Consider the following 25,919-nt stretch of genomic DNA (forward strand, 5'->3'; position numbering starts at 1 on the left):
AGTAAACTTCACTATTTCTTTTTATTCCATTCTAAGGGCTTTTGCCTACTTTATAACAATGCTGCTTCTTCGGTTTACTCTAGCACAGTACTTTAAGGATTACTTCTTAATCCTTTATGCATTTTTATCCCCAAGGTCTCTCCATTCAAAAAGAGGGAAGCAAGAACCTTCCAGGATGGACTACACATGAGATTCTACAGGAATGCAGACCAGACACAGATGATGCATTCTGACAGCACTTACTAAGTATACCAGCACACTACAGTTGGACTTTCAATTACCAGATCACCAGTAAATAGCTCACAACAGATCTCCAACGCTGAAGTATTGGATCAGAAACAAAAAAGGATGTGCCATAGCACAAACAGGCCCGTTGCTCCTCAGAGAATACATGACATAACCAGAACCATATTTAGAGGTGAAAAGACAATTTGTCCTTGCTATGAAAACATTTGATCAACTGAAAAATGTAACTAAAAATGTAGAAAGCTGAAAATTCACACTGAGCTGACTCCAATACACAACTTACTCCAGTTTATAACCTGAGTGCTTTTTTTTTTTAAACATCAATGCTTCTATACACACCTACATATAGCAGGTACATCACTGGGTAATTTGCTTCTCTGCTGATGAGTCATTACAGGACTGAACACCAAAGAATAAAGACTTGCCTTTATGCAAAGGCCAGGTTGAGAGATCTACAGCAAAGTGGTGTGTAAACAGATACCTGAGCTTCACATATGCCATGAAAAAGATTTCATGGTATTTGCAATGAAACAAAGTTCCATTTATGAATTTTGATTATTTATGGTACACAGTTTTATATATACACACACAAATACATGAACACAAGTCGCTATAATACGGAATTACCATTTCACTCTCATTTCCCACAATAACAAAGTGGTGACTAAGAAAGTTGTGCAAAGTTCAGAAGAGACAGAGGCAGGCTTTAACAGTGTGATGTACATCTCTCAAAATACTGAAGCATCCCCAATATAATTAATCACTCAGTGCAAGAATTACAGGGCAGATGGAATACAGTGCACATGATGGGTGTGTGAATATTCAAACCCCACCACTGTCAACAAACCCCCAAAACAAACCCACCAAAAACACTTCACAGGAACCCTGCAGCTCTCAATGATAAGGTGCAATGTTACAATACAAACACATTTTGCAATGAATTGCAAGATTTCCTACTTGGAGAAAAATTATTATTAATTGAACCTCTGTCAAGAAAGCCAATCTGGAATTCTAAGCACAATGGATAAAATATGAAGAACTTTTAATAACTCCCATAAGTTCAAGTTCATGGCAGTTTTTGTTGCATTCTGTATGCATGTACACAAGAGGAAAAGAACTGAGAAGAGTCAGTACACTAGCCAACATTTAATTTTCTGGTTTTTATTTTTTCAAAAGAAATCCCAAAACCCTCCACATTTATTCAGTGTTAAGTTTACATTCAATTTCTTTTAAGTCACTTAGAATCAGTAGTTTAAAATATATACAAGTGTTCATCAAATCTTCAAAGTCTAACAGAATAGAAAACCATTCAGTTTCAGATTTTTCAGAAATCTGTACATACCGAAAAATAATTGGATAGGAGTATTGAAATGGCAAGGTGTTGTTTGTTTGTTTTTTCCTTCTTTCTTTCTCTTTCTCTAGTCCCTCTTCCTTTTATTCAGATGTTTTTTATTCCCATTGGGAATATTTTTAAATTTTTTTTTAGGGACAGGTTATTTGGTTTTTTTTGTTCTTCCCAGTTTGTTTATAAATAATTCCAAAAATAGAAAGGGAGGTCATGGGGAGAAGGAAGGGTTCAGATACATACAGAGAGAATAACTTTTCAAACTAAGAGGCAGATTCACTTATAATTATTGCTTACATAGATAAGGAACACTTTAATGTCAGGTTTAACTTGAAGGTATTTCTTTATATGAAAAGCAGTTTTTGCCAAGTGCTAAAAAATTAACTGTATAAAAGTTGCATAGTCTATATTCACACCATTTAATTACTTTCATCTTTAGAAACATGCATTGCACATACTATTTATGATCTGCCATATAGGACAACCTAGGCCTTTTTCCTGTCATTTCCATTGAATGTAACAGCCTACAGCAAGCTTTTCACAAAAGCACATACTTTATATAATTTATTGCCCCAGTACATAATGACTGGTTGCCCTTTAAAATTTGATAAATGGTTCATAACTTGAAGGTCCACAAAAGAATTCCTGCTGGAAAGTGGAATGGAATTTTTCATGAATGTTTTCCTTACATAGTAAAAAGTTCCCTTTCTTTTTTTTTTAAGCAAACAAAAAACCAAAAACAACAACAAAAAAAAAAACTTAGGGGAAAAATAGAAGATAAAAAAGGGGAAAAAATCATATTGCAAGTAACTACCTAAAAATAAATTAAAGACTTAAAAGAACCCATGCCACACAGTGGCAAGCATTTTTCGCGTGATTCAATGCTGCATTCCAAGCTCCAAATTTTCTTCTTCTGTTCATCTTCTATCTTAGCCTGCTTCCACCCAAACCTCTCAAAACTTTCAAGCCACTAAGACTTAAGAATATGTTCTAACTTACTCTTACTTTATTTTTGGCAAAACTTCCACTACATCAGGTCTCACGTGTCCCTTTTTAACCCTTCTACCTACTAACACCTGTAGCAAATGTACATCTACTACATTCCTCAAGTATCCAGATTCCTATTGCTCGCTAGCTTAAGTTTGTACCTACCAGGCCTATGTCAAGACTTACTACGCTGTGGCTACTGAAGAACATTTATCACTTCAGTGAAAGTAATCAAAAAAGCTGGAATGCCCAAAACATTAAGAAAAAGTGTTCAACTTAAATCATATGAAGCTAAAATACAAACACTAACACAAGATTTTTTTTCAAGTACACAATATATCTATCACATCTACCATCTATAATCACAATCAAAACAGATTAGTGACATGATTCAAGAATCAGTATTCTTCAAACCTCAGCATAACAGAAAAGAGAAAACAGTCTAAATAAGTAATTCTGTGAACCACCTTACCAACAAATCTTGGTTTCCTCCAAGCTGTCCTTTGCCTTTTCAACTCCCCTCATGTCAGGAGCTTCAGCTTCCCAGCCTTACCCAAGGTCTCCCGTGGTACTGTTTTGACTAGAAAGAGGCAGCTTATGCTGTATTATTTCAAAACTCTACCTAGGGCTGACCCATGCCAGCTGTTGCCAAAACACAAAAAGCAAAATAAAACAGCCCAAATGTTCCTCTGTGTTATTTTCCTCTACCCTGATGACAGACCACATGAAGAAAACCCACAAGAAACAAACAACCCAAACACGCTCTAGATTACATAACTTTTGTGTCCCTAGGATGTGGGGCTGAACGTGGAAAAGCTTACACAGAGACAATGTATACATTAAATATACAGCTAAGAAACAGCAGTAACTGCAATTTTGTGGTTCCTTTCCTTCTCAGTTACCTTTAAACAGAATTCTTACTTGTAGCCATCCCTATTTCTTCCACTTGTGGTATCACCAGCATGTCCTTGGTTCCAATGCCACCACACTCTCCTCTAAATGCATGAGAGCTCCTGACTAACCCCCCATGGGGTAAGATTTTTACAATAGTACAACACTGCAAAGCAGTGCCAAAGTCCTTCTAATTAAATAAACTTCCTGTTCTTCTATATAATATAGTACCCTTAACAGCATGTACATTCCCAGAAAAATGCAGACTATTACAAGGCTTAGATTCGGCTTCCCACATCAATGTCCATTCAATCACATGCTACTGTAGCATTACTTAGGGTTTTAGATACATATTTTATAATGTATCTGGGACATGGGTCAGCTAATACCACTGCAAGAACCTTAGCTTTAACTTCTGTAAGTAAAAATTCTTTGTTTACATGTAACATTATCTTGCAGGATTATTGCATAATTTTAAGATGAAAAAATCCCTCCTCAATCCACTCAGAAGCCATTGTTTTATCATAATCAAGACAGAACAAAGTAATAATGGATCAAAATTTTACAAAAATAAAAGGCATTAGATGTTCTAATCCATGTTTTAGAAACCAAACCCCACTATTTACTTTTGCTTTCCATACAGTTCATCACAGTAGACAGTTTCTACACCACTACAGACACATCTGAAAACATTCCAAGGTATTCAATCAAACATTGCTATCTGCTCACACGTGTAAAAAGCTTGAATATCACACACAGTCCATTCGATTCATACTACCAGCAGTGATTATTTCTCAAATTTCCAAATCTGATTTTTATCTCCAGCATTGCAAGTTCTCATTTGCACATCAGCATGCCCCTCAGTCGTACGATAAGCAGTAAGGCACTTCCCCGAGTGAGGATGATAAATAGTCCCATCTTCTTTGAAGTGCCAGATAATAATTTCTGGGATAGGAGATCCATCTTTTGGGCAGCTCCTCATACCTATGAAGTCTTCCCGCTCAGGGACTTCAGCACATAGCTCAGTTACAGAGTTAAATCTAATCTCCTGATTTGACGTATATTCAAAAAATTGGTTGCCTCCCTGACCATGACAGCCAAAGAGAGAAAGGTGAGACCCGGTAGGATTATGTTCTTGCAAGACATAGTCAAGGCACTCTGAAGGTATTCCTGTGCTGCGGATAGCACCGTGCCAGCCAGGACGATCTTCTGGTACATGTAACTCAGCAAATACATTTTTTAAATACCACTGAAAACTCTTGCATTTCAAACGCTCTCTAAGTATCTTTCTTTCAGAAATATCTCCATAGTTTTCTTTCCTTGCTGAAGGATTTCTGTTGTAAAAGTGATCTTTGAACTCATCCATCCACACCTCAGCAGCACGTGCGGTGTTCTGAAGGAAATTTGGTCTAGCATAGGGCGCACGCTTTGGAAACACATGGCCCACGTGGGAGCACGGATGAATTTCCAACATGCCCCCACACTGCCAAACCCTAAATGATAATTCTAAGTTCTCCCCTCCCCAAACATCCATTCCTGTATCATAGGTTCCCAGGTACTCAAAATACTTCTTGCTGACAGCAAACAAGCCACCAGCCATAGTTGGGGATCTAATTGGGTCGGTTTCAGATTTGCGCCTGAGACGTTCGTGTTTAGGCACTGAGTGCCACTGAAATGTCAGCCGCCAGTCAAACCCTCCAATCATGGGCTCTGCCGTTTGCATGTAGTATTCAAATGTTTTCCAGTCAATGGTGTCAATGACGGGACAAACAATAACAGTCTCATTCTCAGCAATCCTCTCGAGCAGTGGTTCCAGCCAGCCAGAAACACACTCACAGTGACAATCTAGGAATGTGAGAACATCACCGGTAGCAAAAGTAGCACCAATCAAGCGTGCACGAACTAATCCTTCTCGTTTGTTGGTTCTTATCAAACGAACTCTTTTCAGACTGCTTATGTATTTTTCGAGTTCAGCCTTCAAATACACTTTATCACTCAGGTCATCCACCAGTATAATTTCTTTCAGAAGCACTGAAGGTGATGTTTCAAGAACACTATGTATCGTCCTTAGCAGTGTTGACCAGGCTTCATTGTAGAAAGCAATTATAACAGATGTCGTGGGCAGTCTTCTGTAGTTGTAAGATTTAGTTTTACAACCACTCAGTCGATTATCTTCAATGTGCCGGTGGAGAGAAATTCTATCACTTAAATAAATATTTATTGCATACTTCTCAATCAGCTCTTCTTCCTGTTTCTTTTCCTCAGGACTCAGCTGTGGGCGAGAGGGTTTACCCCATTCTCCTGGGGCATAAGGATCAGGCGGGGGTTTGTCATAAACTGGACGAGCCAAATCGACAGCTTTTTCTGCTCCGTCAGAAAAGCGCCTCTCCCATTTCCCTTTAGTGATGCTCTCGCCGGCGAGGGAGGCACCGAAGGATGAAACCGACAGCTCGACCACAAAGTAAGCGATCATCAAAAAGCCGAGGAACACGCAGCTTTTGCGGACCCACGTCCATCTTCTCGCCAGACGGATCCTCATCGTGGGTAGTTAAAAGCAGCTCCTAGCAGAGAGGGGCTCCGTGAACTCCTGCCGGCTCTCCCCGCGCCCCCGGGGCGGAGGGAGCTGCAGGCACTCCCAGCCTCGGGCTCGGGCCGCCGGCAGAGTTTGCAGCCAGCCCTCCGTGGCGGGCCCGGTAGATTCCAGGGGGACCGCGGGGGAGCGGGGCGGCAGGGGAGGCACGGAGCAGCCCCCCACCCCTCCGGCCTCGGCGCTCCCCTCACTTACTTCCTCCTCCTCCTCTCTCTCCGCGGGACAAACCCCTCCTCCCGCCTTGTGGTTTGCTCAAAAAGTTGTCGCTTAAGGAAGGGGCAGAGACTCCTCAGTCCGCCCGAAGGCGCGGGAGCCCGCCCCGCCTCCGCACCCGGACCTGCGCCCGGAACCGCCCGGCGGCTCCAGGGAGGGAAAGAGGGAGGAGGGAGCGGACCGCCCCGCCCGGAAAGCAAACGGCGCCCGGCCCCGCACTCACCCAGCCCCGCCGTGTCCGCGTTGAAGGCGACGCCCGTCACCGCCGCCGTGTGGCCGCGGAAGGACCGGATCAGGACGGGGTCCTCCTGGGGAGAGGGTGCGCACCGTCAGGCTGCGGGCGGGGGCGGCCCCGCTCACCCTCCCCCGCCCCTCAGGCGCCGCTAACGCCCCGCGCGCGGCGGGAGCCGCCGGTCCCGACGTTCGGAGCGCTTCCACCAGCGGGGGCGGCGGCCGGGGAGCCCTCGGCGCCGGGGCGATACCCGCCGGCCGCGGCTCGCCCGCCCGCCGCCCTGGCTGCCGGGGCCGAGCCCTTACCAGCGGGGAGGCCATGGGCGGAGCGGGGAGGAGCGGCCCGTCAGAGCTCCGCGCTCCAGGCGCGGGCGGCCGAGCGCCGGATTCATCCGCCGCGCCAAGACGCGGCTCCCCATCCGCCCATGCGCGGCCGCGCTGCGCGGGGCGGGGCGGGGCCGCAGCGCGGGGCCGGTGCGCGGATCGCCCTGAAAGCCGCAGCGCCCCCGCGTGCTCCGGCTCGGCGGGGCCAGAGCGGGCGGCTGCCCCGGCCAAGACGGGGAAATTAAACCCTCCGAGTTTGTCCAGTAATCGGGACACGGCGGCTTAGTGGCTGTGGAGGGCTCTGCTCTCAGCGCGAGGTGCGGGTGTTGGAGCCTGCGGAGCGCCGCAGACGTAGGTGGAACGTTCGACTAGCGGGAGGTCTGGCCCATGATACCTCGATTTTGTGGCTTACAAATTCATACACGACAGCTGCGTTTAAAATGTCAGACTGGTTTTGTATTAAGCCCCTTTAGGTAGCTTGGCCTCTTGTCTTTTTTTTTTTTCTTCAGTTGTTTCTTATTTTGGTAAGACTTTCTAGATTCCTAAGTTGGCACACACGTTTGTGTTATACAGAGTGGTCTTTAAACAGACCTTCAATGCTCTAAAAACCTACACCTACCTTAAAAAACATTCCAAAAACCCCAGCGCTGCAACGTTAGTGTTAGTAGTGCTGTGAATGTTTATGCAGCTTCATGGAAAGCTAGACGAGGGAACCAACCTCGCTGCTCCCATAGCTATGCTAGTAAAACCACAGTTGACAGCAATTAGCAAAAAGAAGGGCTGTGATGGCAAAGCTGTCATTCGATATGCAAGTGTTCCTGAAGAAGTAATTCATACTGCAATTACCCTTTTTTCTTTTTTAAATCCAGTCTGCCTTTTACTGGTTGTTCTGACATTAAACTTTCACATCTACAGAATCAGGTCAGTAATTAGGCCAACATATAAGAATTGTCACTTACAGGACAGTTCCAAATAAATTGTGTTTAACCAGGAAATGCACACTTGAAATAATAATTTTGCAAGTGGTGAAAAAAGCAGGATTATCACAAGTATATAAGGCAGTTTCCATGAAAATCTATTAGCACTCCTTGCATTGAGGTTATGTAGGCTGATAATTTGCCATTTTGACTTCACAAAATGAAACCCTTTGTGGGACAAGACACATTGACTTGGACCTAGCAAAAGCTACAGTTTTTTGCCATTATTTGGTTTTTGGTCTGGTTTGCTGGTGGAGTTTTGTTTTGGGTTTTTTTTTCCCCTTCTACACCCTCCCATCCTTTCATTTTATTCCCCATGGTTTAGATCACAAAGTAAAATGTAGCATTAAAGAAAGTTGGTAATGATAAGATTTAAATGTTCTGCACTCTACCCCACTGCAGGAACAGTAAGTTAACTAGTTAAACTTAAACTGACCTCTTCACCACTATTAAAGTCTTCCAGCCTTTCTCAACCTTTTTTCCAACTATCCTCTTTCTAACCCAGGTTTTATCAGCTGAGAATGATTTCTTTCCTCAGGGAGACTACATTTAGATTCTATCCCTCTGGGTTAGTACCAAACTTTGTGTGATCTTAATTTATTCTGTGTTTTCTCATCTCCTGAATGAGAGAAAGTGTGCTGCGGTATTTTGGTATTTCTTGTACCTTGTCTTTTCAGGTTTGGATCTGTTCTGGAAGCTCCTTAAAACCCAGTGGTCAGAAACATGTTATTTTTTTTAGAAACTGAGCTGAAAGACAATTCCCAGTCCTACAGAATCCTTTTCTTGCCTTCTTTAGAGCTGCTATTCTTCCAGCAGCTCAGTATATTTTACTAATTTTGGGATGCTAGCAATAGACTGGAATCTCTAGCTGCCCACAAAATTCCTGGATTATAAATTTCCAGGTGATAGGCATAAAGCAAAGGAAGGGCTGTGATTTTAGATAGAAGGGGGGTGGCATCTCTCTTTCTACAAATTGATAGACGAGTGTTTCTCAAATTGTAGGGCTTACAAAGTTAGTTTGTTCCCTGCCATTTCTCCCCCCGAGAGTGCTTTGAGGACTCCCAAAGGCTCTTAGGAAGCAAAGTATTCCTTTACTGCAGACATGTGATTAGCTATAGTGACTGCAGTTATAAAGCTGGAAGATAATAGTTTTTATGATGATTATGTTCCCTCATTAGTGTGTATAATTTTATTTTTTAAATTATTTTAAGATTATTGTAACTCCTAATAATAAAATTGTGAGTTGGCATTGTCTTTTTAAGGTTGTGATATGTAGGAGCAATTTACTGTAATAAGTTGCTGTGCACTGTGATGACAATGATAAATGGTGCCTCAGAAAATATGTTCCAAGCATCATGTGTCAGCAGGCTGTTGCTTCAGCAGCTATGGAGGTTTTTTTTCCTCAGACACTGTGTTTAGGTAGTATATGTCCAAACAAAAATTGTGTCTAAAGAAGAACACTTTAAGATGGTAATTCCAGGCTTGTGCTGACTGCATGGTCATTGAAGGAAAAGGTGTGTAGAATTCAAGGACACATGGACATACTTGGTAAACTCAGAGCATGTATGCTGCAATGCACACATTAGTTACACTGATCACATATGATTTCATAATAATTGATGTAAAACAATACATGAGCACAAGGAGCAAATATATTAGTAATATACTAGCCCACCAAAAATTGTTTTATGTCTAAAATGAGTCATTTAACTTAGTGTTAATCCTACTTTAAAATAAAACTAAGAGCCCCAACTGTGATTATGTGGGATCCTATTGGGAGCAGCTGTGTTAGCAGCAGAGCCGTCCAGGCTGCCAAGAGGCCTCTGGCCCTTGGGCTGTTGGCAGGAGGTGGTACTCTGTCACTAGAGGGGAGTGTGAGATCTGATTTGCCAGTGTGGTGTTGGGCATTCATCCGCCTACATGCAGGAAGAGAATGTAGTCCAAGGGCACAAAGATTTAATTGCAGGCTCTCTTGCTGTTGTAGAACCATTGTACCTTATGCACCCGGCATCTTTCCAACCTCTGATCCTACAAATTTTTCTCCTCCATCAAAATGGTTATGAAAATAAAATAAATATTAAACCTATAAAATAACTTGCGGAGTAGTGTTGGTTTTTTGCTTCTGTTGAAATTTTCCTGTCAAAATCCCATTAAAGTCTGTTTGCCAACAGCAGCAAGAAAATGGAGAAGAAAAGAATATCAACTAGGTGCATAACGATTTGAAATACAAGGGCAATTTGGAATACATATAATATTACTTTTAGTCTAAGAAAAATCTTGGGCTTCTGAGGGAATTGGCAGGTGTAATTGCTGAGCCATGTCTCCATCATATTTGAAAAGTCATAATAATCAGGCTGTAACTACCGTTCAGTGACTGGAGTGACGCTGACTACCTGTAACTCTCTCAGGCACTGGAGGAAAGGGATTATCACACCCAGACCCTGGGAACTGCTGACCAGTCAGCCTCACCTTTGTGCCTGACAACATCATGGATCAGGTCCCCCTGGAAGTTATGTCAAAGCATCTGAGAAGTGATTGTGTGAAGATGATTAGACAGCTAACACAGCTACAGCAAGAGCAAATCATGCCCGACTAATCTAGTGCCCTCCTATGATGGAGTGACTGCATCAGGAGACAAAGGAAAGGTAAGTGATATCATTTAACTTCTGTAAAACCTTTAATACTGTTCCTCCCAATACTTTTGCCTCTAAATTGATGTGGATTTGATGGATGGACTATTAGATGGCAAGGAATTGTATGACTGCAACCAAAGAGCTACCAGTGCTGAGTGGTATCTCCCCCACGGGTCTGCTTTGAGGCCTATAGTATTTAACATCTTTATTAATGACATAGATAGTGGGATTGATGGACCTTCAGGAAGTTTGTGGGTGACACCAAGCTGAGTGATTCAGTTGATACTGGGGAAGGGATGCCATACAGAGAATGTTGACAGGCTTGAGGAGTTGGCCTGTACAAACATCATGAATTTCAATAGTGCCAAGTACAAGGTCCTGCACCTGGCTTGAGGCAATGCCCAATATCCAAATAGACTGAGGGATGAATGGATTGAAAGCAGTGGAGAAGGTACTGGGAATGCCCATGGATGAAATCTGGACATCACCCAGCAATGTGCACTCCCAGCCCAGAAAGCCAAATGTATCCTGGGCTGCATCAAAAGTAACATGACCACTGGATCAAGCAGGGTGACTCTCCGCCTCTGCTCTGCTCTCATGAGACCCCTCCTGGAGTGCTGTGTCCAGCTCTAGGACACCCAACATAAGAAGGACATGGACCTGTTGGAGCAGGTCCAGAGGAGGGCCACAATAATGATGAGTAGGCTATTGAAGCTGGTAGATGTTTGAGATTTTTCCTTATTCAGTGTAGGGATTGTATCTGTACTGAAGGATAAATAAGAGAACTTATCTCTTATTACTGATGCCTGAAGGGAAATACGTGTGAAAGAAAACTGCATAAATCAGAACCGGCACTTTAAAACAAATAACCATCTGGATTAGAAGCAGAGAGTGACAATTACTCTACCAAAGAATTTAAAGTCATTAGAATTCGTATAAAAGTGGGTGTGTTATCCAAAGGTCTTTTTTGTTTGTTCCTTTTAATTAGATGCTTTTGTGCAACAGATACATATCTTTATAATGACTGTGGGGATTAAATCCCTAGTGTTCCTCCCTTAATACCCAAACAGCACAATAAAAACACTAACAGAGTAATACGCAGCATGTGCTGAGCTGCATGTAAGTCTGTCTTAGTATTGCCTTAAATGTCAGACTATAACTCTTGCCCTCTATAATGTATGTGCATTATTTGAATCTCAGAAAGTTTGCAGTCACGGATTGTTTTCAGATAATTGAATGGGTTTTACTATGAAATTTTCTGGGATAATCCTATTATGGTGTTTGGTATCAGTAGCATCACTATCTGGATGAATACCCACAGGCAATTCCAAATTAAAGAACGTCTTCCTTTTTTTTTCCCTAATGTTTTAATGGATGATCAATACCAGTAAGGTTCACGTGTTGTCAGTTGGTATGTTGGTAAATATACTTTTATTTTAATGCACTTGCATCCAACTTTTCTAAAAATAAGTAAAGCAGTTTTTTTCTAAGCAGATGTGTAGCATGGTTTTTGTATGTAGCATGCCATACAGTACCTGAAATTCTGTCATGTTGCAAAATTCAATGTATTGGAATCAAATTACTTTAGCAAATTGTTTGGTAATGTGTGCTTAAAAATCAAGAACTAGCCCTGTGTCTTACCGGGTTCATGAGAACTAGAACAAGTTTGGAAGAATTTAGTACACTGTAGCAAAGGTTAGTACAAATTTATTAATCCTTCAGCACGTGCTATATAGAATGATTTAGAGCCTCTTCATTTAGTACATCTTATAACAGCATCATTCATCTACTACAATGTGGATGTTAACTGCAAGGGTGAGGGGTGAGTCAATGAAAACTGGTGAATTGTATGGAGATGCCTAGTTTGGTAAAGTAGCTGTTTAGGTATGTACTACAAGGCGACATTTCACCTAAAGGAGAATGATCCAGGGGATAAAATAAACAGGAACAAGGAATCTAAAATAAGAAATCTAACTAGAAAAATGAGCTCTTGATATCAGAGCTCACTTAAATTTTCAGGAAAAAAATGTAATTGGCCAAGTGGAATTATGTTATGCACATTTATATGTAATTTTAGCAAGCGGCCTTTTAAAAAAAAACCAACTCTTATAACTCTGGATTTTATTTATACATAATTTTTGGGGTAAGTATTCCCTGGGAGCCCACTAGTAATTTCTTGGAGCACTGAAATGAGAATTATGAGTTAGACATTAATCCTGTTTCTGATTTTTCTATAATGCTCCATAAAACTAGTTTCTTTAGAGGGTACGTTTTCAACAGCAGTCTTCCAATAGTAGTAAAGGCAAAGCAAGTGCTTGAAACCAATGTCTACAAATGTCAGGTACAAAATAAGACAAATTATAACAATTGTAATTACAAAGACAAGTGAGGAAAAACTATATGCCACAATTATTGAAAAATAAGGTTCTTGAACAACTGCAGCTACAAGAGGAGGAAGAGAGTATGTAACTGTAAAAAATCACAACAGGAAATCAGTGGGCCAAGTATCTTCTGGGTCCTCCACTATGCCTTCCAGTTTAACAGGTCTTTTTATGGTGGCAAAGGAGGGGAAACATGGTGTCCAGAAAGTTGAAGAACAGCTGCACAGCCTGGTGCTATCACATGTGATCCATGATGTCAATTTTTTCTGCTAAGTGCTTTCTGAAGGGCAAGGTCTGACCCACCAGACTCCAGGTGCATAGCACAGAGCTGTGCTCTATGCATTTGTTTGGCAATGTCATAATGTAAGTCTCCCAGCTCCACACCATCCATGCATCCTCTAAAAGGATCCTTGACTCTGTATCTCATGACTGGCCCAGACATAACTTGGACGCTGATTTAGATGTGTCACTGCTCACTCCTCTGCTGCTGCTTTGTGGCATCTATTTAAGGACTGAGCCACCAGTTTATTTTACCTAGATTTTTGTTAGTATGTTTAAATGAACTAGGAGAACTGGATTCTCTTAAGTTAGCTACCCGTCCAGCAGGACAGGAGTCAGGCAAGGTGTTTCTAGGCAGCAGTGACAGCTGCTTCAGTTCAGGATAGTTGCAGAGAAGACATGAGAGAGAGACAATATTACAAATTACATCTGCGTTCATCACTGCTTTACCAGAGCAGGGCAGGGACTTGTGTCTGGACAAGGAAAGCCTTCATCTGTACTCATTTTTTTTTGCTTCTTTTTTTCTGTTGCAGTGCTGGCTGCTTGGGCAGGAAGAATTTTCCAGCATGACAGTTGGAAAACCCACAACATGACAGACTACCACAGATGCTTCCTGCTGCTACCATATAGATTTTCTCTTAAATATTACTTGTGTGGCTGATGCACAGATAAAAATGGAGTGGTAGTAGTTTCAGACTCTCTCGTTTTATTATTAAATACATTGTTCTGCTTGTGTGCCTGTATCAAGTACAAAAGCTGCCACCATAGATGAGACACTTGTCTGATTCCAAAATGAGTGGTGTTGTTACATCTTGTCGAATTATGCTTATAAAATGGTTAAAATCTAATCAATAGGCCCTATTCCACCTATGCACATATAGTGGGTCATTTTGGGGGTAGAAAGTCTAAACTGCCAATACCTTCCCCATTCCACACATTCTTTTTTTAAACTCCCTTTCCTCTCTTGCAGGAAGGCTGCATACATACATAGCTGGATGTGTGTCAGCTTGTGTCAACGCCTTCTTGCAGGGACTCTAATATTATGAAATTTTATGCTGATCTGAGCATAATGACAGGTTTTGTTTCAGAGAAGGACAACTTCTGAATGACTGAATAAGCCATGTACCATAGAGTGGAGTGAAGCAGAAGGAGGGATCTGCTTAGTATCACAAAATGCAGCCAGGAAGAATGCCCCAAATTTTCTCATTAGAACAAGTTTACGAAGAACCCCCTCAGGCTCCCAGTAGCATTCTGTTGTATCACGGAACGTTACCTGATTTTGTCATCTTGCACATTACTAATTGCAAGGCTGCAGCATACAGACACACTATATGCAGAATCTCCATCACAATCCAATTGCAATTCCACAGGGTGTTTTACAGTGGCAATTAGCAATACAGGTACCATGGAGACTGGTCCCAGCTGCAGGGAGAGTCAACAGGGCCACATAGTAGATGAGATATGCAGCAAATCCCTGCAATTCCCATCCAAAGTTAAAAGGAATACCTGGGTGACACAGCTTTTGCAGGTGCAGTAGCATGAATTACCCAGGGAGCGTGGTCTGGTGGCTTCTGCCTGTTCAGAACTGACCCAGGCAGTTTTCCATCAATATGCGGTGAGGCTGCAGCCTAAAAAGTGCTTTCACACCACACAATCTTTCTGATGGAGACAAAATACTAAATTCAGGCTAAAATGATCAGAAGGAAGCCTGTTGGAGATAATAGCACTGACTTACTCTGTGCACTCTGTACATTTTTTTCCCTAATTCTTACTTAGAAATTGTTTGCTAGCTACTTTTACTCTAGTTTAAGAGAATTCATCTTTAACTAGGTTTTTGTTTTGAGGAACGTAGCCTGTTGTTAGTGTAAGCAGCTTGTTCTTGCATCCATAAAACAGACACTGTTATTTGAACTTCCCAGCTGTTGCCAGAAAAGGGTTCTACATGCTTGCTACAAGAGCTGCCTTCAAGATCACTCCTGCTGCAAGGACATTTTCCTGCCTTAGTATTTAATACAATTGTGAAACTTTATGTCTTCACCAAAAATATAGAACACTTGCAGATAGGCACATTTTACTGTGACACACCACTTAATTATGTTATCCATGTTTAATTTTGTATTTTAAATAAAAATCATTAGATTAAGTTTCTTACATCAGTTTACCTAGAACAGCTGGTGTTCTAGTTTTGTTATGCTCCCTCAAACCTTTCATCCCTTAAGTGAAATCCTAGAATGATCCATAGTAGTTATGAAATTTCGGTATTCAGATTCCCAGCACCGATCATAGTAGGTTCTTCTCCCAACCGAAACAAGAAGTAAAGGTGACTGAAATAAGTACATAGCATAAGTATGAACTGATAGAGGGCATAGTTTGTAGTGCTCCTGACATTAGTGCCTCAACCTGAATAAATCTGCTTTAAAACACAAGCTTTTCAACTTTTATATTCATGCCTTTTGCTCCTCTTACTCCTATCCTGTTACCCTAGTTTTCTTCCCCCAAAGTTTTCAGCAACCTTCTCGTTGCTCATATATTTCATTCCACTCTCACCTTTCAACTCCTACTTGCTTCATCTACAGTACTGTGGTGGCTCTAGACTGGGGCAGCAGGAGTCACAGAGGGAGCACTTCTGTGCTGGAGCTTTTGCTGTGCAGAGAACAGCTCCCAACACCAGCCTGCAGCAGCAATCTACCCAGAAGTGGTTCCAGTGTGGCTGACCACACTGTCACAGAAGCTGTTGAAATGGCACAATGGAGGGAACACTGCAGGAAGAGAGGAGTTGTAACCTGGGCCAGCATCACATACTACAAACCCCACTTGTGTAAAAGGCTCAGCTGCAACCCAATCGCATCCCTGCAATGTGGCAGAGCAGTTTGCTTAGAAAAGCTGCAGTTTTGTTTGAAAGCTGATGAGGCTGACTGTATAGATACTTATAAGTTGAAATTGTCTATGGTCTCTGCTGGGATAGCAAAAGAGATCCCCAACACCAGGAGATCCTCCTTGACAGGTGTCAAAGCTTGTTCAAAAGATTGGAGATGGCAGAGTATCAACAGCAATAGGCATGAACAGAAAAATAACGATTTTCGTTCTTCGAAATGGCTAATCCTTTCATTTCATAACACAAAAGCAAACCTCTTGAGCCTTATATATTTATTTATTTATAGTATATATTTATTGGGATGCTTAGTACTTAAATAAATTTTTCCATGAAGTTTCCTCTAAGGCCTGATTTCTGAGTTACAGCACAATCATCAAGCCTTACAGGACTAAAACAAGGCAAGAAAGCCACAGGAGCACTTCTGTTGTATTTGGCAACATCCCAAATGTAGTCAGTTTGGAAACAGCTATCTATGGCTTAACTGCTGGACTTGGACTGATTCCAAGTGCAATGTTTCAAATTGGGTTTATGATAGCACACATGAGTGTGTCCCAGCATTTAAGTGTCTGACAATGGTTGTCAGAGATGAAGCAGTGACTTTGGAAAACAGACACTGAGGGGTCTATTGGTTGTGCTGATTGCCTTTGGGGACAGTAATGAAGAAAACCAATGTTAAATAGTGTTCTCAAGTGGTATTTTATCAGCTCGCACTCCTCATCCAGTGATCAAAAAACCTGTAGCACTTCTTCAAGTCAAACATATAAAATGCTGATTGTGTTGATTGGTAGCAAGCTGACACTTGATCATTTAGTTGATATTCAGTCTTGGACTGTTTATGGCCCTTTTGAAAAAGACTGAAGTCAGTGAGATTTAAAGCTATAATAAATGTATTCAAATACTGACATACCTACAGAATTGGCTGGGCACCCCTGCTAGCCCAAGCTCTTTAAAAAGCAGCAGTTCAGAATACTTTTAACCTCCTGCTGTAGAGTTATCTTTTATTGAATCATTAATACTTCTGAAATGAAACATGCTTCAATATATTGACTCTACAGATGAAAATTCAGAAAATTTCTGCACCTTTAAGGTAGAGCCATTACACAGCATATTGGAACTTAGTGTTGTAGGCACTCCCCCGTATCCTCTAAACATACTTGTGTGAAATGTGTTTTAGTTTCAAAAGCAACGTGTTATTTCTAACAAAAAGAAAGACCATGTTTCCATTTTGCTGAAACTCAGCTATTTTTTCAACAGTTAGAATGTCAAATTTCAGTTTGAATCATCTCATTACTATAACATTTGATCAGCCAGCCAGTAGTTTTACTATGCAGCCTATATGTGGACTCTTTGAAACTTTTTCCACTGCAACATTTTTAAGATCAAAATGGCAGTTTTGTAATGTCAGTCTTCCTACATTAGCATTTAAAGTTTTATAGGGAATTATGTGAGAACCAATAAAAAGAGAATCCACCCCTGATATTACACTAAGTTCTTTAAGTGTAGCAAAGTATTTCTGCAACTCAAGGCAGAAGAAGGGAGCATTTGTATGCAACATAAGAACTGATATGGCATTTCATTTAATTTCACCAATACTTTGCTCAATTAAATAGAAGCCTGTAACACCACCAGTCCATGAACTAAAATAAGAAGAAAAGTCAGCTTCTCAATCCCGTGTAAATTATAGTCTTCCATGGCTGAAAACATACGTTTCAGTGCTCTTTGTTCTTATGATCCATTAGAATAATATTGAATTCATTAACTTTATATGCCTGCAAGAGAACCTTCTTTTTTTTTAGAAGCTGATCTTAAACACTTAAAACCAGGAAAAAATCAGGTTTTTTTAAGAGAGTCCTAAGTAGAGAGCAGGGCAATGAAACAACACAAATCTTCAAATAAACCAGAGTTTCATTTTTCTTAGAAACAGCTACAATTTTTTTTTTTATACACCTGAAAGAGTCAAATAACAGAATGAGAAACCCCCTTCTTGACAAGCAGCTGATTTCCACAGGTCTGCAGCTTTTGGAGATCATGTTAAAATCTGTGGGCTTTTCTATGAACTACAGATAGCCAGTCATTGTTCAAAAAGGTTTACTAGAGCAGAAGTGATTCAAGCTCTGCTATCACAGTAAGCATTACAGCAGGCAAATATCAGCAAGCCTTTTGGTCAGGCCAGTTTAAGATAAGAGAAGGAAAATAGTCAGTGGCTTTCTTGCTTTGCCTCAGATTTGATCATTCCAGTGACCGGTTTCTTTGTTGAATTCCATCTATGTATAGAAATAATATCCATGAGGATAATGAGAAACCCTATAGAAGTACACCTCCTGCCCAAGAATTTCAGAATCAGAGAATTACTGAGGTTGACAGGGGCTTCTGCAGGTTATCTAGTCCAAACCCCTGCTAAAAGCAGCATTGCCTACAGCAGGTTGCTCAGGGCTGTGTCTAGCTAAGTTCCGAGTGTCTCCAAGGATGAAGACTCCATAAACTCTGTGTGTTTCCTTGTGTTCAGGCAGTGTTTCATGTGCTGTCACTTGTGCCCAGCTGGGAAAATCAGAAAACTGATTTCTTATAATGGCATCAACTTAGCTATGTTCTGCTAAGACATGAAGGGCTTTCTAGACTCTTCATGTGCTAAGTAACCAGCCAAGCCATTCTGGTGTTATTTGGGCTTCAAATTCTTTTGGGCTTAAAAATTTTTAACAAAACTCATACTGTTGTTTTTCTAATTGGGAAAAAAGCTGTCCTTCTCTCTTTAATTCTTCCTTTTCCCAAAGCTAGTTCTTTCCATACATCTTGTTGAAAGAGCTCTCCTATGAGTTGCTCTGGGCTACAGCACTGAAAGATGCTACCATATAAAAAGCACTCCCAAAATTTACTGATAGTGGGTGAGATCTTGAAGAAGAAAGCAGAAGAGAAGATCAAAAGGCAAGATAGAAGTATGATAAAGGAGATAAATCCACAACTGCATGTCTTATCCCATCTGTGCTTCACTGATTCCCTAAAATCCTCCTTCACAGACTGGAAGGGGGAAGACAGGAAGAAGATACCAAGTTGTAAATCATGTCTATATACTGCCAGATTTATTAGAACAGAGCCTAGTTGATTTGGCAAAAGGAAAGAAGCTAAGAATGACTCATCTTTTGCGGAAATTAAAATATGACCAAAGGTACCTTTTCCAGAATTTTCTTTTTATTTAAAAACACTTGTTTATTCAAGTGCTTTTTAGATGATGGTCCTCAATGAATTAAACTGTTGCACTGATCAGAATATTAATGACCAATACATGGCAAGTGATTAAAGACAGATCTTCCCATCTCTAAAGCAGTGTTGTCCAAAACCAAATCCCCATTTCTACCAAAGTATTGGTTCAGAGAATTTCCTATTTCATGCATTCTGTGCCTGACTCATGTATCCTTTGACAGATCCTATGACAAGGATCTGAATTTTGTAAATTGTTCATTTTGCAGATTCTGTCCTAAAATGCATAGCACAAACCACTATGCACTAGCTGCCAGCACCATATTCAAAATAAGCTAAGTATTTCCCCACAAACATCTGCCAAATACAGGCTTACCTTCAGGAGATCTTGCCACTACCTTAGGTCATAGCTGAACAGGTTTTGTACCCAAGAGCCATCAGAGCAAATAACTTGTGGAAAACCGAGAATGTCAAGTTAAATCCTATATTTGTAAAACTGGAATTGTCAAAGATAACAAACATATCTCCTAGGGTTTATTTGTAGAGTGGCTTTGTGGTTTTCATTGTAGCTTAAATCAAAAGCTTTGGGAGGCTTTTCACACAAAGCATTTGAACTGTACACCCTGATTCTCTACAAGAGACTGAAAGCTTTAAAACAGGAAAAGCCAGTATTCACTTGGTGCCTGAGCAGTTACCATAGAGTGAATCCAAGACCATGCCTTTGCTAAGGAGGAAGCCATAGAAAAGTTTACTGTATGATCATACTTACAGTCTTGCAGCATACTTCAGCTTCATGCCCTGCAAGAGAGGCAGCCTAGGAAAGCAGATGAAGATGTTCAGAATAGTTAGATGCTACTACCTGTGCAAGGGCTTAAAGGGATCCAGAATGCAGATTTCCATTTTAGTGAGCAGCTGCTGCTTTGGGTTTGGATTGACACTTGTCATTACACGAGAATGTGAGATGATGTTCCAGTGCTCCAGAATGTACACTTCCATCAAAAGCTATTCCGGAATTCCCAGAAATACTCCTGTTAGTTTTTTTTCCAAGCTTTAAGTCCCACTGTCTTCCGTTTGGGGCAAGTCAAGGAACCCTTTTCAAACTAATAATTGTATAGATTTTGTAGAAAACTCTACATTAGGTGCCCATAACAGAAGTAAAGAGTCACCATCCAGTGACTACCTTCTAAACGCTGTCTTTTTTCAGTTGTCTAAGCCCATCCCATCATTTTCTAAGCAAACCCGCATCTTGGAGCAAAATGGACAAGTAGTACCTGTAGAAGGCTTCTGTTTTAGACACTAAGTCACACCTCCTTGATGGATGCTGCAAACTCTTGAGGAAGGTGGTTAGGTATTTCTGTATACAGTTCAGGGGAGAAGATGGCAGAAACAGCTCTAAGGCTCTTTATTCTGGCCCAGAATTTCTCATGATATGGCCCTGAATAAGCAGGCCTAATCACTCTGGAGATAAGTTGGAGCTGGACCCTCCATGCTGGCCAGGCTCATCCAACAAAATTAAGGTACTTCAGTGAGGGCTTGAAATCTGTAACATCAGAAGAGATGCACTGCTGGGGGAGACGGTGCAGGTGGAAAAAAACAGGAGCACTTTAAAACCAAGTATTTGCATCAGAAAAGTAGTACAGACATTAAGATATTCTACTTTAATTTATGATTTATAATTTATAAATTTATGATCTGGATTGTTTTAAAGCTCTGCAGAAGCTAGAACTACTAGGAGTAAAAATCGAACTTATCAAACCTTTGGAATCACTTTCCAATACTCAGCCATACACAAGTTATCCTTCCACGAATATTACATTTGCTTGCTTACTTCAAAGCACATTGGAAAATTTGCTGTTATTCTAAGAAAGCCTCCAAGTATGTTATTTCATATTTTTTGGCTGATTGTACTTGCTACAGACCCCTGCATTTACCCACTGATTTAGCATTAAGGCATTTGTTTCCATTATTCTCTCCAGACTACTCCATGATGCAGCATTTTCCTCTTCCTGTTAAGGCCAATACAGAAGAAAAAAAATGAGTCCTCTTGTATTACCATTTTCACCCCTCCTTCAGGGCCAAGATGAGGTGCCCTAACATATACACAACTACAGTAGACATCCCACCCAGGAAACCACATTTTAAGCCAGTCCAAATAGTAGTCAATCTAGAAATGAGTTTCCGTTCAAAGTCACTCTTGCTCCACCACGTACACTATATACCATGACCTCTTGAAAGCTAATGAGAGTAAAATTGTAGTAAGAGCTATTTTATAGAACTGGCATGCATTTCAGGTTTAAATCAGTACTGTACTGACATATACAAGAATTTCAGTCCCCATACAGACTGAGATGAACAGCACTTTTATTTATTTCAGTTACAAGAAGAAAGACAAGTAAACCTTACAACCAGCAAGGCAATGAAGGCCTCATGAGCTTAGTGAAAACCATTTCATTATCTAGGCAACGTTATGATTTCTTGAGATCACAAAGAAAGCATACCCCCCTCTTAAACAACTTTTCCTTTTTTCTGTAAGGAAGTTTCCTATAAGAACAGCACACTGATGTTAACAGAATCAAGAGGGACCACCGATGTACAAAGCCTACATTCACCCTCCCACCCCCCACAAAAGGCTTAAGTGTAGATTTTATTCCAAAAAAGATAACATGCAGTCATGATCACACCTAGAGAAGAGGGGAAAATTAAAGTCTGTTCTGAAATGAAGTCAAATTATTACTTATTAATGAAGTTAAATGAAGATACTTTTTCACATGGCAGTGTACTTCACAGGTAAAGAAAACTCCCCTTATTTTAAGCCAATGCTCATCTGACTTTTGTAGTAAAGAGAAAATAGCTTACATAAAAATCGACCCCCCTACCAAGCGCTCTAGATAAGAACTATGATGTAAGAAAAGTGCTAGAAACATGTGGGAGAAATTACTATACAAAGTGTCAAGTGCAACCCCCCACCCTCGACCCCCTTGCCTAGAATTCAGTGTATTTACTGAAGTACAATAGAAAAGATGGAATTCTGGAGTGGTTGACAGTGGGATACAGTGCTACAGGTTGAACAATATCCACTAAAGGACAACCCCAAGCATGCATGTATCCCACCACAAAAGAAAGATGTGCTTGAGCTTCCCAACCTGCTCATTTCTGCAGTTTGCTCTAGTATCATCTCCTTCCTCATTACCAACTTAATCCTTGCAGTCCTTTGAAGGGACCACTTTAAAAATGTCCATAATTCCGGATTACTTGACAAAAAGATTCACTTGCTATTTTAAAGAGTACAGAGCTGGAAAAAGAAGATCTTACAACTCATGTCTTCTCTTGCTCTTTTAAGTAGTATTGTACCTAGAAAACATGAGGAAGTACCAGACCAAGTACTGTTTCATTGTCCTTCGCTGTTTGAGCAATACAGCAGAGGCAGACCATAACTTCTTCAGTCCATCTCTAGTCGGTCAGTTCTGGTGCATTTCACCTGTGCTTTATGTCAGTTCTCAGTCTCCCTCACTTAAGCAATCAGGGAGACATTTATTACACAGTACTCACAGTAAGTCTCAGAATTACAGGCAGACCTATTAATTCCCCAGGAGTATCCTTTTGGCTCAGTGAAGGCTTTTGAGAACCTTAACTTACATTCATTCTGGAGGCAGCCACCATGATTCCATTTATGCAAAGAGCTATTTGGAGTGGGGCTGTTACCATCTTGAAATTGCAGTTTAAAGGTAACCGGTAACACAAGAGTACTTTCTGTATTTCCAGTGAAGCAGCTGAGAAAAAAAAAATCTGTAAGAAACCATTGCTGCAATTTTATTTTAACAAAAGGGCAGATTTATTCATGTTTACAAACAAGTTTCAAAAACAAAAAGGAGAACACATATGCTACCCACTAACAACCTTTCAAAATGCCAACAGCCCTCATGCTGCATGAAGGATTCTATAGATTAGAAAAAAATCACAGTTCCACTCACAGTTCACCAAGACAGCACTAAACTAACATGATTAGACAAAAACAAAGGACTAAGATTCTGATGTATTTTGATTTAATCCATTTTGCCCGAGATAACAGAAATATTTCAAGCAAGTTCCATCACGTATCGATGTCCTGCATTAAACAATCCTACTAAGTTCTGAACAAAAGTTATTCATTAAGTTTCTCAAAATTTTTAAAAATTAAACAGTTGTTTCAAAACCATTAAGTAGTAAATGTGTTTAAGAAACTAATTAGGACAGAGGCCATAACTTCATTAGAACACCACTGCTCATGTTTTTACAAAGCATTAGTGTTATCTATTTGGCTATTAGTAGTAGCAATTTATCTACAATATTTAACAAGGTAAATTGCAGGCAAAATTTAGTACAGTTTCAATAGAAACACCCTTTTCCTGAAAATACAGCAGTATTTGAAGGACTAGTTTTTTTGGTTTTTTTGTTTTTGTTTTTTTCTTCTCTGCATCATTTATAAGGAAGCTTCCCATCTATGAACAGGAACAAAAAAGTATCTACAAACCTTGTAAACAGATCTGTATCATTTATAAACATAAATAATCCAAATTATTAACAGCCAACAGCAGAAATTAAAGTATCAATTCAATGATCCAGGGCCTCCTTGCCCTTCCCAGCTTTCCCCTCAGAAAAGGATCATGATAAACTAAAGCTCTGCTAACACACTGTTCAGGACCATTCTTAGTACAAGAGATGATCCACAGGTCACTTATGCTGAGTTACTGTTTATCTGTCAGAGTTCATTATTACTCCCACCCCCAGAAAAGCACCCTCCAGTCTGGCAGAAAGCTTTTTTTAAAAAAATAAATCTACATTCGTACAAGTGTTTCTTCTGTTGAAGTCCAAGACAAGAATATCATCTTGTCCATCATAATGTGTGAAGAGACCCAGTTTCAATTTCTTTACAATGCAGCTAGTGTGTTAACATTCAGCTTACAATCAGAGTGATGTTTCCAAACTATGTAGTGGGCTCCCTGGGGATGAAGAGGTAGCAGACTTGTTCTTGTCTGTTGTAAGGTGAATTCCACTGTCAACCGCATTGTTATTTCTATTGGGAGAGGGAGGGGGACTAGAGTTGCGTTTTGTTGGAGCATCATCTTCAGCATCAGTATCATCAATAAGGGGAATATGAGGCTCGGAGTCTTCTATTCTAAACTCAGGATGCGTCATAAAATTGTGAATTGAACTTCGCGTCTCAGGTTTCTCTAGCCCCTCGTACAAGGAGCTACGAAATGCATTCACCACTCGGATCTGTAAACAAAGAAAAAATGTTGTTAAAATGCTGCAGATTTACTGATAATGGCATGGTTCTTATGAGTTTGAATCCACAAACAGCTAGACATGAGTGAATCAAATTTGTATGATGCAGTGGAACTTGCAATAAACTGTAAAAAATGAAGAGCATTTCAGTAGAGCACTGCCAGTACACAGTAGGAATAAAAATTGTGAAAGTACTGCAAAAAGCTGAAGGGCCCTAAAAATTCAGACATGGCACTAGAATTGTTTAATTATGTAACATGGGCTAAGCATTTTTCAGAAGTAAGGCCAACAAATATTTACTTATTCACAAATTAAATATATCTCAATGAGTGATTTTTATTGAATATTTGTGTGAGATTGGAGGGAGGGAAGGAGGGGAGAGGCTGAAAATAAGTTAGGGGATAAAAGGGTCACTAATTCTCATGCTAGGAATTAGGATGTCAACTGACTATGAAAAAGCCAAGCAAGTTGTAAGCCAATGTCACAATGAACGAACATTTACAAAGTCATGCAAAAAAAGGATACCGCTGTAACAGCTGTAAATATTCGAGTATATAGCCATTTACCATGCTAGAGAAAGCTCCTTAGTGAATGTGCTTTGGAAACTTAAGACCAGAACTAGGAAATTGAATACTGTATTGTACAGTTTAGTAGCCAGGACAGGTTGTAACTTTGAAGAGAGTACTTAAGTAGCGCCAAGTATGAGAAAAGCAGGATGATCAGCCTTTGCGCGAGTCTTCAATTCACATTGAATTCATGGACAAAATTCCCAGGCTGAGGACTGTTTTGTGTCTTTTTGTTGTTAAATATTTTTTGAATAAGAAAGCTAAGCTAACAGAATTCATAAATAAAACTTTCATAGTTAAATTAGATCGAAAAAAATTACAGCTTTGTTTTGCAAATTGTGCTTGTCCAGGCTGACTTGAATTTAAGCCTTCCAAACTATTATTTGAATGATGAAACCAGCTGCCCACACCCCCCCTCTCCCATACCCCATGTTTCCCTGACCAACTAGAGAAATTCAGGATTCATTCTTGAACTGATAAAACAAGTAAGGTGAGGCAGAAGTCATTGACCCATTTGTCCAACACTTTTCCAGAGATAGTTTCCCCCTACTGTTGACTCCCTGCTCAATTCTCAACATCCCTACCCTGAGCATGTCTCCAACAAAGCAGTGTGAAATAGTGTTAAATAGTAAGCAGCAGAGGAATTCTGTAGTAAACAAGAACTTGCTGTTACAAACAGCTAGTCAAATTTAAAGCTTTTTTTAGTGCATCCAAGATTACTTGTTTCAAACTGAGAAATACATCATGACTAGTGCTCCCGGAGTTCCCTGACAGAAAAAATAAAGTGACTTCCAGGTAAAGGAATGAAGCTGGAAGGTCAGCAGATCAAAAGCAGAGACTTCAAAACAGCTAAGATACACCAGGGAAGTTAACTGTAAACAGAGAAGGGCTTCCCAAAAGCAATGTGTTAAATCAAATTGG

The 25,919-nt window shown here is 40.4% G+C and overlaps 3 protein-coding genes across 13 annotated transcripts in view; all 3 read right to left on the minus strand.

Annotated features, from left to right (window-relative positions):
- POC1B (POC1 centriolar protein B) overlaps positions 1-6,933 on the minus strand; it is a 52,258-nt gene extending 45,325 nt beyond the window's left edge. For 2 of the 4 annotated variants that reach the window (XR_005604489.1, XM_039571054.1), the window contains exons 1-2: positions 6,810-6,919; positions 6,496-6,580 (exon numbers count right to left, since the gene is read on the minus strand). Coding sequence is in view for 2 of the 4 variants with exons in the window: in XM_039571054.1 (XP_039426988.1) it covers positions 6,496-6,580; positions 6,810-6,824 (100 nt within the window). In the remaining 2 variants the exon portion in view is untranslated. Of the gene's footprint in view, positions 1-6,495; positions 6,581-6,809 lie in introns of all 4 variants that reach the window. The other 2 variants (XM_039571056.1, XM_039571055.1) reach the window with 2 other exon arrangements.
- On the minus strand, positions 1,378-6,025 carry GALNT4 (polypeptide N-acetylgalactosaminyltransferase 4). The gene has a single exon (XM_010413803.4). The coding sequence runs from the start codon at positions 6,006-6,008 to the stop codon at positions 4,257-4,259; it is 1,752 nt and encodes a 583-aa protein (XP_010412105.1). The 5' UTR covers positions 6,009-6,025; the 3' UTR covers positions 1,378-4,256.
- Positions 6,934-21,511: 14,578 nt separating the features above from the next.
- Positions 21,512-25,919, minus strand: part of ATP2B1 (ATPase plasma membrane Ca2+ transporting 1) — a 60,874-nt gene continuing 56,466 nt past the window's right edge. For all 8 annotated transcript variants that reach the window (XM_039570225.1, XM_039570223.1, XM_039570227.1 and 5 more), the window contains one exon: positions 21,512-24,423. In XM_039570225.1, the coding sequence (XP_039426159.1) occupies positions 24,112-24,423 (312 nt within the window). In that variant the 3' untranslated portion in view covers positions 21,512-24,111. The remainder of the gene's footprint in view (positions 24,424-25,919) is intronic.

The sequence above is a fragment of the Corvus cornix genome, chromosome 1A (assembly GCF_000738735.6).
Source record: "Corvus cornix cornix isolate S_Up_H32 chromosome 1A, ASM73873v5, whole genome shotgun sequence".
In the NCBI taxonomy this organism is placed as follows: Eukaryota; Metazoa; Chordata; class Aves; order Passeriformes; family Corvidae; genus Corvus; species Corvus cornix.